The 13,614-nt window shown below is 42.0% G+C and overlaps 1 protein-coding gene across 2 annotated transcripts; it reads left to right on the top strand.

Annotated features, from left to right (window-relative positions):
* The first annotated feature begins 1,904 nt into the window (after positions 1-1,904).
* On the top strand, positions 1,905-7,258 carry LOC117540001 (C-C chemokine receptor type 4-like). Of its 2 annotated transcripts, none has more exons than XM_034206381.1 (2): positions 1,905-2,000; positions 6,057-7,258. In XM_034206381.1, the coding sequence occupies exon 2, from the start codon at positions 6,071-6,073 to the stop codon at positions 7,145-7,147; it is 1,077 nt and encodes a 358-aa protein (XP_034062272.1). In that variant the 5' UTR covers positions 1,905-2,000; positions 6,057-6,070; the 3' UTR covers positions 7,148-7,258. The 2 variants fall into 2 exon arrangements, with proteins under 2 accessions (XP_034062272.1, XP_034062273.1); XM_034206382.1 differs by lacking the exon at positions 1,905-2,000 and adding an exon at positions 3,084-3,099.
* The last annotated feature ends 6,356 nt before the right edge of the window (positions 7,259-13,614 follow it).

Below are 13,614 nucleotides of genomic sequence, written 5' to 3'. Positions count from 1 at the left end.
TTTGATTTATCCATAGTTCGCTCATCGAGCCGGGGTCAGGTTATTTACCTGCAAGAAAAGGCGCTGGCGCGGGACCGTAGCAGGATATGACGCATATTTTAGTTGACCTAATTAAAACCGTTTTATTTGTGTCACAGTAATACCTCAAAATACAAGATGCCAAACATTTTCAACCATGCAACAACATTTAAATAGTCCTACAAATACTTTTATTTAATTTTCTTATTTATGTCTAAACTCAAGGGAGCCAGAGCAGAGGGCTTAAAGAGCCGCATGCGGCTCGAGAGCCGTGGGTTGCCGACCCCTGGACTAGTAGTTACTACATTATTCAGAAGTTTACAGTAACTTTGGATAATAACATGGGTTACGGAGCCTCTATTTTCCTCTCTCCCTCTCCTGACAGCCCGTCTTTATCAGTATCATGCAGCTCGCTGATCCAGTGAATGAGTGACCCGACAGGACAGTAAATAATAAACATATTTATAACTAGTTTAGCTAGTTCCAGGGGTAGATAAGATTGGTAAATGTGATAGGTCTACATTTTAACAATTTTAAATATTTCTAGTCACTAGAAGAATTTCCGCCGCAGGTTTATATTTGCGTAACATTTGCGCGACTTGTCCACATGCAACTGTCACAGGAGTTGTGCTGCAGAGACAGAGCCATCAACAGCTATAACGTTTGAGGGGTGGAGCAGGCTGGCCCAGGGCCCTGACAAATTTGCTTCCCTAGGCAAGATTTTAGCTGGCGCCTATTTTATTTTTATTTATGGATATTTTACAAATTACTCCCCCTTGCAAATAATTGTATTAATAACAACTTTTTTTACTGTCATATAGTATTTTATACCTGTTTTCCATCTATTCTCTTTGTTTATAACTAAATCATTATAAAGGTCATATAAAGGTGTGCCCTTACCTCACTGAGCTGAGGTTATCAGAGCCGCTCAGTCTTTCAGGAGAGAGCTCTCTAAAGCTCTCCCCCCGCGGCCGCTTACATAGTAAACTCCAATGTTAATAAAAGCACACAGAAGCTGTATACGTTTGATTTATTTTAAATGAACACAAATACAAAATGAAAACCTATAATTGCACACTAAAACCATTAATTCCAAAAAAGGACTATTTCCCATAAACCTCTGGTTTTTACTGGGGCTGGGGCAGTTCAACTTGATTTTGGGGGGGTGGGGTGCGCCATAGGTTATGGGCTCTGCACGCAATATAGGCGTAGTTCTGTTAGTATAAGATAACAAGATGTAATTTGTTGATCCAAAATCGGGAAATTGTGTTCTGAAAAAAAAAAAATCTCCTCAATTTTCGGCACCCCCAATGGGTTGATTCCCTTAGCATTTGCCTATACTGCCTATGCCAAGGGCCGGCCCTGGGCCCGCCCCTCCCTACACGCAGATCACGCAGACTGCGTGGGGCCTCACCTCGCACACACCTTGCAGAGGGAGCCTCATCCGAAGCGCAAATGCGGCGCAATTACTGTAAACGCCCCCCCCCCCCCCACCACAACACAGAGGGCCTCATCACATCTTTTCACGGTTATTAACTGGTGTTCTGTCTTCCTTATTGCTATAGTAATTGATGTGTGCACATTTTGGCTATAGGCTGTTGCTGAGTAATGCAAAAGTTATGTAAATAGTTACTTAGTCTTTATATAGAGAGTAACGAAGTAAAGTAATATATCACTTTTTTTGAGTAACGACCCCATCACTGGTGGTAAAGTACAAATAAGCCTTGTTACTCAACAGGTCATACATTTTGGAGATTCATCTCAAGTCGATCCTAAATCTTCACTCCGGGTTTTCTCTGCCTGGAGAAAAATGTAAATTTGATTGAAAATGGTGTGAAAGCTGTGAAAAAGGAATAGGACAGCATGAGTCAGATGTAGGACTGCCCCTTCAGGAGACACTCTGTCACCCAGCTCTAAGATCAGTCTTCTGCAGCATACACGGAAGGCTACCCCGCTCTCTGCATCGCCACAGCGCTGCACTGGTGAGTTCACTCTTTTATAATTACATATATTATATATATATATATATATATAAAATATGTATATATAAATATAAGAGTAATACATATATTACAGTGACACCCACAGTATGTTGTTGTTTGCTTGATTTTTGAATTTCTTTAGCTATGAAATGTATGAATGCCTATTTATTTTTGGAAACTGGCATAATGATGGTTAGGTGTGCATTCACATGAAAGGGGTGGTATTTGGAGCATTCGACCAATCACAAATATGGACAAGCGCAGCGTCATACTTCCTGAATGAAAAGTGAACTATAATATTAGACAAATATGAAGAAGTTAAACTTTAAACACCCATGACTACTTAAACACTTTATCCAGGATAAAAGCCACATAGCTGCACCTGCAAGGTGAATACAGCTGCACAGAAAAAGTGTTTGAATGCGTACATTAAAGGTCCCATGTCATGGCCATTTCTACTGATCATAATTCCATTGTTGAGGTATACCATACTGTGCAATTTTCCAAACTCACATTGGTTTCTCATACAGACTCTCTGTATAGTATGTGTATTCACTTTCTGTCCTAAACGGCTTGTTGGAGCTCCTGCCCCCCCCCCCCCCTCCCTGTGAGCCCAGTGTGCTCCGATTGGTCAGCTCGGCCACTCTGTTCTGATTAGTCCACCACCAGAGAGGCTCCGCGCATGTCTAACGGCCCCTACACACGGCGGCGTGCGTTGCCGCTTCAACGCTTCTGCCCATTCACTTTGAATGGGGTGACGTCACGATTCGCCAAACTGCATTGTGGGAGCAAAGCGTAGCTTCTCTCGCGGTGCTCGCTGCAAAAGTAGAGCAATGTTCTACTTTTGCCGCCTCGACGGAGGCGTCAGCCAATCAAATCCCGCATATGCAAATCTGACAGTTCAAGCGCTAGCCAATCAAACCGTGTGTATGTTGGGAGAGCCAGACCGCAGTTATTTCCCATATGTCAAAAATTGAGGAGAAAATTATCGTGGCGGTAGGGAATCACCCGGTATATGACCAGTCCCTCTTTACATACAGGGATACAAACCGGAGGAGCCAGGCATGGGGGGAGGTGGCAGAGACAGTGGGTGACACTGGTAGGTTTTCGCCTGTTTGGGGAGTTTATATCCAGTGTACTTCGTTTGAATGGACAGCTAGCAGGCATAGACAGTATATTTAGCCAGCATGGATGTAGCATGAATGCTTTGCTTTGTATGTCCGGGGCGGGACATTCATGTGATTGGTTGTTGCTCGCGTTGACTCCCCAAGCTCAAGATACGCCCACCGCCAAGCGGCAACGCACGCCGCCGTGTGTAGGGGCCGTAACAGTGCTTTTTTCGTCTCTGAGCGGAACATCAGTCTTACAATGGCGTCGGTACAGCCGTATATGTTATACGCTAACTAACTGACTGCACCTACAACTGTTGTTATTTAGGTGCACTTATGGAAACTGCGCCATGATGCCTACCGAAGTGGAAAACGTCTGTTGCAAAGAAATTAGAAAAGTAGCCTAGCTGACAGTTACAACATTATGTAGCCAGCTAGCTGAAAACACCAACAGTAGCACACAACATTATATGCCAAGATATACACCATACATACCCCACACCCTGCAGAACCTCCATAACATGTACAGATTCGATTATGGACCTTTGAGGCGTAGAACGGAAGAAGAGCAAGCTATTTGTACCTGTAATAAACTACTTCTATGTTTGATGAAAAATGAAATCATGGTTTGCTATATATGAATGATATGTTATATAGTGTGTGTGTGTGTGTGTGTGTGTTGTGTGTGTGTTGTGTGTGTGTGTGTGTGTGTGTGTGTGTGTGTGTGTGTGGTGTGTGTGTGTGTGTGTGTGTGTGTGTGTGTGTGTGTGGTGTGTGTGTGTGTGTGGTGTGTGTGTGTGTGTGTGTGGTGTGTGTGTGTGTGTGTGTGTGTGTGTGTGTGTGTGTGTGGTGTGTGTGTGTGTGTGTGTGTGTGTGTGTGTGTGTGTGTGTGTGTGTGTGTGTGTGTGTGTGTGTGTGTGTGTGTGTGTGTGTGTGTGTGGTCGGCCGGATACGCCAGGAGTTTCCTGATCTGGCTGGACGAAATCAAATGCAAATCACAAAATATTAGAGAAACTTAGTTGTTTTAGGTTCGTTAGCTTGCCAGCTAGATTAATATGCTAACCTACGTTTGCTAGTTGTTCAGTGTAATATGCCAACCTACTATGAACAACAGTTAGTCTAGGCTAGCAAGAACATGTTTACAATTGCAATCTTATACGGGTAGTCTGCTACGTTCGGTAATTCATTGTAGCTGGCATAAAAACAATGTTTTCCCTAGCATGTCTAGCTCTAGGTAGCATACACGCTAGGAACGGTAGCTCGGTAGCATACACGCTTGGAACGCCAACTATAATGCACTGACCGTACGGTAAATCACCCGGAGTATACTCTACTGTCAATCAATCAATCAATGTTTATTTATATAGCCCAATATCACAAATGTTACATTTGTCTCAGTGGACTTCACAGTTTGTACAAAATATCAGTATGACAATATGACACCCTCTGTCCTTAGACCCTCACATCGTACAAGGAAAAACTTCCAGAGAAAACCCACAGTTTAAAGGGAACATGGGAGTTCTATGAGTATTTTGTGTGTGATTGCAGACATTCTCCTGCTATGAGAAACATGTAAGGCCATCTGCTGGCATTGGAGTTGATATATGACTTTAATTACATTTGACTCGAGTGTTTCGTTAACTTAGTGTGTTGCTTAATACTTCTGCATACAGTATGTGACATTGTAAGTGTTGCACGGCCAGATACGGCTCAAGAAGCTGACTCAGATAAGGAAATATATCATACATTATGATGTGATATGATGTGATATGAATGATAATGGGACACATCGACGTACGTAATGTTACTTTGATCCGGTTACTTATGTTGTGGCAGATATTTAAGTAAGCTTTCTTAACGCTAATGTTATATTAGTCAGATTGCTCTGAAGATGGGAGGTGATATTCTATTAATGTTCACGTTCACACAGTCGGTGATTTTTTCCGGCCGTCTTTCCTGCAACGGCAGTCTAAACTGTATTTCCTTTATCCTGTAATACACTGAACAAAAATATAAACGCAACACTTTTGTTTTTGCTCCCATTTTTCATGAGATGAACTCAAAGATCTAAAAAAAATTCTGTATACACAAAATAACCATTTATCTCAAATATTGTTCACAAATCTGAAAACATCTGTGATAGTGAGCACTTCTCCTTTGCCGAGATAATCCATCCCACCTCACAGGTGTGGCATATCAAGATGCTGATTAGACAGCATGATTATTGCACAGGTGTGCCTTAGGCTGGCCACAATAAAAGGCCACTCTGAAACGTGCAGTTTTGCTTTATTGGGGGGGTCTGGGGGGGTCCGAAAACCAGTCAGTATCTGGTGTGAGGGGTAGGATTAGGGTTAGGGTTAGTGTTAGGGTTAGGGTAATGTTGTGAATCAAGTGGCCTGTGTTCGTCGTCCATAACATACGCCTGCCCATACCATAACCCCACCACCACCATGGGCAACTCGATTCACAACATTACCCGAACCCTAACCCGAATGGTTATAATATTAGGTATGATGGTCATTATAATAGGTATGGAACCTAGTACAGCTGCAATGATTTATTTCCGAGGAACAAGCCTTACACACCAGCTTTGGGAGGTGGGACTTTTTTTTTACTCTCAGTTCCTGTTCTTTATTTTGGGAGTCACAAACGAAATCCACACAAAATGACAGATCACACAAGAGTCATTGGTTTAACTGTTAGTTATTTCATTACACTACTCTGTAGTTACTCGCTGACTTTTCTGTTGTATGAATCCTCATTATTTGTTTACCAAATCTTCTCGCTCTAATTTCTTCAGGTGAAATATGAACATGAAATAGATGTAACTTCCATGACCTTTTAACAAGCAGCCAGACCATGTGACAACTTATCAGACCAATTGACTTGTTAGCAATTTCTTCAACTTGCAGAAAAGTGACTAACATGGTTCCCTAATGTCTCACAGGTCAAAACCCAGCCATGAGCTATGATGACGACTATTTGGCGTTTAAGGAAATGTATGAAGCCAATAGCTCAACTGATCCCAGCTATGTGCTTAGTGAAAGTGTCAAGCTCTGTTCAAAGCAGGCTGTCAACCAGTTCGGTGCAAGACTCATCCCAGTTTTCTACTACACCATCTTCCTCCTGAGTTACCTTGGCAACGGGCTTGTTCTCTTTATCATCTACAAGTTTGAGAAGCTCAACACAGTGACAAACATCTTCCTTCTGAATTTGGTCCTCTCCAACCTTCTATTTGCCTCCAGTCTCCCCTTCTGGGCGACATACCATCTGTCTGAGTGGATCTTTGGTGTGGCTCTGTGTAAGATGGTAAGCAGTGCGTACTTCATCGGCTTTTACAGCTCAATCCTATTCCTCACACTCATGACATTTGACCGATACCTTGCAGTGGTGCATGCAGTGGCAGCCGCCAAGAGCAGGAAGAAGGCATATGCCATTACTGCATCAGTGGCAGTTTGGTGCCTCAGTATTGTAGCTAGTGTGAAAGAGCTGGTTTTACAAAATGTGGGAAAGAGTCTATTCAATGGGCTGACATGTGATGAGTCGGGATACTCCGAGAGCACCATGGAGCGCTGGCGGCTGGTCACTTACTATCAACAATTCCTGCTCTTCTTCCTCCTCCCTCTCACCATGGTGATGTACTGCTACATTAGCATCACCATCCGCATTTTGTCTACCCGCTTGAAGGAGAAATGTCGCGCCATCAAGGTCATATTTGTCATTATCTTCACCTTCTTCGCCTGCTGGACACCCTACAACATCGTCATCCTCCTTCGAGCTCTTCAGGTCACCAGCAAGGGGGAAGACTTATGTTCCGACTCGGAAAGTTTGGACTATGCACTGTATGCGACCCGGAACATAGCCTATCTGTATTGTTGCATTAGTCCTGTGTTTTACACATTTGTGGGAAAGAAGTTCCAGAGCCACTTCAGAAGGCTGATGGCTAAAAAGATTCCCTGTCTGAAGAGACACATGAACACCAGCAGCCAGAGCACCAGGAGCACTTCTCAGAGGACACACTCTGCCTACGAGTACTAGACACACACACATACACATACACCTACACACACACACACACACACACACATACATACACGTACGCGCACGCACGCACACACACACACACACACACATACACACACACACACATACATACATACACGTACGCACGCACACACACACACACACACACACACATACATACATACATACACACACACACACACACACACACACACACACACACACACACACACACACACACACACACACACACACACACACACACACACACACACACACACAGTCTATATTAAGAGTGCATCTTTTAATCAGTATGTGTATTCAGCTGGCTACCATGCAAAGTTGGGAAAATTATGGGGAACATTATTTAGACTTCAGAAACAGGTTTATTACCAGATAGGTTAACACGTACGAGGAATTTGACTTGGTGTTGTGGTGCATACATAAAAGTAAAACAAAAAATTAAAAACACAGACAGAGAATTATTTCAATAAAACTATTGTTGGGGATTAATTCTCCTTACTCCTAGGAGTCTAACCTTTTCTACCTGTTGACGTTTATGACCAACCCTGACTCTGTTATCTGTCTTAAGGAATGGGAGGCCTCAGCTATAATGTTGATATTAGTTTATGACCGGTCAACCCTCGGTCACAGAGCCTAAGAGTCAGGCAAGTGATTCAGTGTCTCCAGAATGTTGGGGATATCTCCAGTGTGCCCAGCTGTTGATTAACTCTCTGTAAACTAGTTAAAAGGGCTATTCGATAGAGAGGCTGGTCAGAATTGATGTGGCAACCCACCCGTGCAGTCAGAACCTCTGGCTGCTCTGTGACTTGTGATGTGAAATTCTCCGGCCGATACTCGTAATAAACCATCAGTGTTTGACATCAAAGCTCCAACTCTCCTTGTGTCTGTCTGAGGCCTGACTCTCCATTGCTGCAGAAGTTTCCCTTACAACTTAACGTAAACAAATTATAAGAAATATAGAGCACAGACTTAATAGACCACATAGAACACATTTCTGACAAGTAAAAAAACAAGCTTCTGAAATGTAGCTTGTTCGGTCACATGTGTTAGCCCGGCATATGGACATCTTGGACATGTTGGTATGGGAACACAAAATCACATAACCTGGCCCGTGACCCACCAGACTGTTCAGGGTGTGTCACTTAGGGACTTCATGAGATAAAATAAAGGCTAAAGCTGAATAAGGAACTTTCCAGAACATTTAAATGTCATGTAACATCTGTGTCACGGTGGGTTCTTATGGGTTAATTGGAACGTTTTTAAAGGCATTTATCTGACATGATAAGGACCTCAAGTATAAGACAATGAATTCAATGAAAAGATCAAAACCAGCAATGTGTTTCTCACTACTTTCTGGCTCTGTAACCTAAAAATTGCCTCCCCATCCCAACCAAACAATAATAAACAAATACAAAAATGTTTCAATAAATAAGAATTGAGGCTGACCAGTGGGAACGTACAGAATTTTGACATTATTGGAGCTCATTTTTCTCGAGATTTTTAATAATGCTGAAAATGATGGAATGTTTCTGCTTTTGGTGTGATCATTATTCTGAGATTTCCTGTTGGCTGAATGCAAAATGTATGTAAAATGTTGTGTATTTGACACATTTGATCAAAGTCCTTCAGGCCCCTGTGACTTGTTGTATTATTGTATTTTCCCTGATTCTTTGCACTGTTGCATTCTGTCAGATGTTTTGACTCATAAGATCATTTCCCTTTTCTGACAGAACATCTTGAGCCGTTTCCTGTCAGCTTAGCACTTCCTTCTTTTAATCAGTGTGGTAAGGCCTTGAAAACTACATTAAATAAGTGTGTGGACATGTGGAAATATGTTTAAACCCTGTGATTAAAAAAAGCTTTATTATACACACTGTTTGAGTCAATGTTTTTGCAAAATACATTTTTGTACATGAAACATATGTTTTATATAAAAAGAGACTGTCTCTAAACAGCTTAAAGGTCCCATGTCATGCTTTTCCGGTTATTACCCGTCCCCTTGTGTGTTATGAAGGTTTTTCTGCATGTAAACGGTCTGCAGTCAAAAACCCTCAAAGTACACCCTGTAGGGAGTAAAACTCTAACACAGAGAAGACCTGTCTATGCTGCCGCAGAACGCCTCGTTGGACATTTCTCTTTGTCTTCCTGGGTACAGTGACGTGACCATACCCAAATGGACCAATCCGTGGAGCTCCTCACACACACACTGTCTCAGCGGCGAAACTGTGACGTGCTGGGGGGGGGGGGTGCTATTCGAGCCTTGCAGCGGTGAAACTCTGGCGCGCTTACACTGTAGGTGCGCCGCGTTTGGGGGTGTGGGGCAAGCAGCAAATGAACCCAGCTCACAATGTCCGCTCCTCACAGCAGCGAGCCCCGCAACGTCCCACCAACACGGCACCCAGACCCCACGCAGCATTCTCATCTGTTTGTCATTACTGGTGTCATTTTCTGGTTGCTAACAAACGCCATTGTAACACATCATCTCTGATGTTCTGCTGTAATGGTGGAGGACTCATCAGAACAGAGTGGGCGAGCTGACCAACTCTGAGCACAGTGGGCTCATAGGGAGGGGGGGGGGGCAGGATACCTCAACAATGGAATTATGATCAGTAGAAATGGCCATGACATGGGATCTTTAACACGTTGGGGTTAGTCCAACATTAGATAACCTAAGGCAGATTTGCACATTTGGTTTGAGCATTTTACTCAAGGCCAATATTATAATTTAGTTGTATTTAATGTTACAGACTACAGTCGTATTTTAAATGGTTAAACCAAAGCATCACTGGCTACAATAACCCTCACTCGCTCACAGTCCCAAACAATTTCCCTTCTCCCTATGTTTGTCATCGTGATTGATACATGCAAATGCTTTGTCTTTGGCAATAATTCCTTACTTCTTGGAACCACAGTTCCTTATTCCACAATGACATTCAACACAAAGACATCCAACCAGCTTCCTGCTGTCAGAGGTTCTAGCTGCTACTACTACGAAGGTTTAAGATTCTATGTTGCCCTCATAGTTATATCGACATTCATTATGCTGAATCCAATGGCCATACATGCCAATCTAGTACATATGTATTCTTTCTGATATAACACAGTTGTAGAATTTCCAAATAAATGTTGACAAAAAGACAGTATTTTCCACTGGAACTTTCCAGTGTCATGATGGCTCTTAAATGACAAGGTCAGGTTTAAAGTTATAGTTATGAAAAAGCTTACCTTACTATTTCTCGAGCTTCCCTGGCAAGGGATAAAGATTGGAGTCTTTTTGCCCTTAGTGTAGCTTAGCTTAGTGTAGCCTTCCGCGCTCTTCTTCTCTGTTATTTAATGTCTTTTCTTGTTTTCTATTATCCTTTTCTTTATTTTCAGGAAAATGTCAAGCAGAACTGGAAATCTGTGGTAGTGCAGTTTGATCAAAATGTTAATTTTGTCATCTTTTTATGGAAACCTTATAAGAATGGAATCCGGATCAGAATACCTTTGTTTATTCGTCAGGGAAATGTACATTGTTACAGCAAGTAAAGAGCCAAAGATAGCTTCATATGAATTAAGAAGTATTGCATACAAATATTAAAGATAAAAGTAAAAATCGCACAATTTATATTTAGCAAAATACACGTCCAGTACTAGAAACAGTGATGATAGCAGCCAGGTGAAAGTAGGAACAAACTGACCACATGTGCAGCAGAGGCAGGGCTCTGGTCACAATGTCTGGGTAAGCTGGGTTGTTCACTTTTTTATTTATACAGTTATTTTCTTTCTTTACATGTTATATAATGAAATTAAATGTTGATGGATATATTTCATCCTTTAAACCCACAGGCAAGTTCAAAGCCCTTAATGTAGCCTTGTTGCCATTAAGGCACAAATGTGTCTGACAAAAATAATGAGCTTACTCACTCTTTTATCAGGTTAATTGAATCACAAGACGAAATGTTCGTTTTGATCTATTCCTCAGTATAGATCCCTGGCCAAATGCCTATTAACTCTTCCATAAGTGGGTCAAAAATGACCCGTATTAGAATAATGTGTGTTTTTATGCAATTTTGTTGGTTTGGAAAATTCAGTTGGATAATATTTAGAATTATATTTTGTTCCACACAAGAATGATTTAATATTATATTTTTCACTATTTATCATTTTATTTTTTTACATTTTGAAAAAACGTTTTGAATATGTATTGATAATTGAAAAAGAAGAACATTTCCACGCACACACACACACACACACACACACACACACACACACACACACACACACACACGCTACAATACATACAGTAATGTGAGATAGCTAGCTAGTGTTAGCTAATTATAAAGTAGGCTAATTTGTTGATACTTCATAATAACATACTCTTTCACACAAGAGTCATGAATGACACGCAAACACATGAAGTTGTCATTCAAACAAGACGCTGGAGAGGGGGCGCCCCGTATCTCCATGTAAATCCTATCGGAATCGGATCGATCAGGCTAACAACAACAACGTCATACAGACATAAATAAAGCAGCAACTGTATTCGCCATGACATAGACAGTCTGTGTTTTGTATATGTTTAACTTTTGTCCAGGGGCCTGTACTACGAAGCTGGTTCAACCTAACCTGGATATGTTTGAGTTAGCCGGTTGGCCTAATCCAAAACATACGCGCTCTCGCTAAACGGTACTACGACGCTGGTTATCAAGTGGATCGCTCAAGCCAGCCGTGTCCTATCTAGTTAGGTGCGCGTTCACATGAAAGGGGTGGTATCTGGAGCATTCGACCAATCACAAACATGGAGAAGCGCACTGACAGCGCAGCGTCATACTTCCTGAATGAAAAGTCAACTATAATATTAGACATATGAAGAAGTTAAACTTTAAACATCCATGACTTAAACACTTTATCCCAGCGGCGCCGGATTCATTTCAGAAGTGGGGGGGCCAAAAAGTGCGTGTGTATGTGACATAGCCTACTTGCCAACCCTCCCAATTTTCGCGGGAGACTCCCGTTTTCCTCCCGGAGTCATATTTATCCTGCATTTCTCCCGATTTCTGACTAAATCTGATTTGTTTCATTCTAACATAACGCACCAAATGTTACTGTTTCCACTCGGACTTCAATACAGCTACACCATTGTTTGGTTTCCATGGTAACGTGTTTCTTTAGTAGCGCGAGCAAATGAAAGTCTGAGAGTGTATTCAGGAGGAAGATAGTCAGAGAAAACAGAACAAGAATGGACAACTCGACCCTCTGCTCACTCCTTTCCTGTAAATTAAACTATACAGACCAGCCCACACATATGACAGCGCAGTTGCTCATTCCATCTCTTCTTTTTTCCTGCTACGCTCTTGTTTGACAAGCTGAATGTTGACTGGTGTTTGACTGAAGTAAGCTCTGTGAAAAGTTCCAGTTATTAACTCGGTATTTACAAAGCTGTCATCTCCACATTTGGAGAAAGTTACAAGCCGTTTGACAGCAGCACATCTGCATATTTCACAGAAGGCTCGTTTAGTGGTTTTGCAAATAATTAACCACTCTCTGTTTTTGTACCATTCTGCATTGAAGTACCTTCTCTTTGCCCAAATAAGCTTTTATTTGCCCGTCACAATGTCCCGACAACAAACCTCCATGCAGTCGGAACCAGCCTGTTTCGGTTCAACGATGCCGGCGGCGGCGGTTTTGACAGCTTCTGCGGCCGCAGAGCTGCTGCTGGGGTTCATCTGGCTGTGCTGGTTCTATGGTTGAAGGACCAGGCTCCGGAGTTGTGGATGTCAGGGATGTGACATTCAAGTTGTTGAATTTCAGCTTAGTTTGACTGTATTTTGTTTTCTTATGCGCCGGTTCTTCTGACATGTTTGCAAGTTTATCTATCTAGGTTAACGGCTGACACACTGAACAACGTAACACATAACGTAAACAACGTAACAAATAAACACATCTAAGCTTTTATTATTGGTTGTAATGTACATGGATACATTTGAATGGTGTGACAATGTCCTATTTGATTGGATTAAAATGTACATATTCTTCCTGTTATGTCTGCCTGCTGTATTTTACCTAATGCAAAGTGACCTGCTCCATCGAAATCAGTCGCATTGACCCGAAGACACATTTTGAGTTGTATACACTGTTGGAAAGAGGAGATTCCTAGCTTTCTAATGATATCAGGATTGTTTTTGTACTATATTAAGCAAAATATATCACATTATATAATGACTGTCACCGAGTCATCATTTTGAGAAAAAGGCCTTTAAAGTTTCCTCTTCTCTGGATCGATCTGATTGATTATTAGCGGAGCAAATGATCAAAGTACGGAGGGAATATATTTTCGTTTGGATTACTGGTCTGGGGGGAGCTCGCGAGTGTGTGTGTGAATACGTGTGTGTGTTTGTGTATTTTTGCATTTGTTTCCCGGGGAAAACTCTCAGGAGAAACACCGGCTGTTGTTATGCCTGCTGTGACGTCAAGTT

Source organism: Gymnodraco acuticeps, unplaced genomic scaffold, assembly GCF_902827175.1.
Source record: "Gymnodraco acuticeps unplaced genomic scaffold, fGymAcu1.1, whole genome shotgun sequence".
Taxonomy (NCBI): domain Eukaryota; kingdom Metazoa; phylum Chordata; class Actinopteri; order Perciformes; family Bathydraconidae; genus Gymnodraco; species Gymnodraco acuticeps.
This window is presented reverse-complemented; position numbering and strand designations above follow the sequence as displayed.

Coding starts and splice junctions, on each gene's coding strand:
- LOC117540001 (XM_034206381.1), top strand. CDS start 6,071: ATGAGCTATGATGACGACTATTTGGCGTTTAAGGAAATGTATGAAGCC.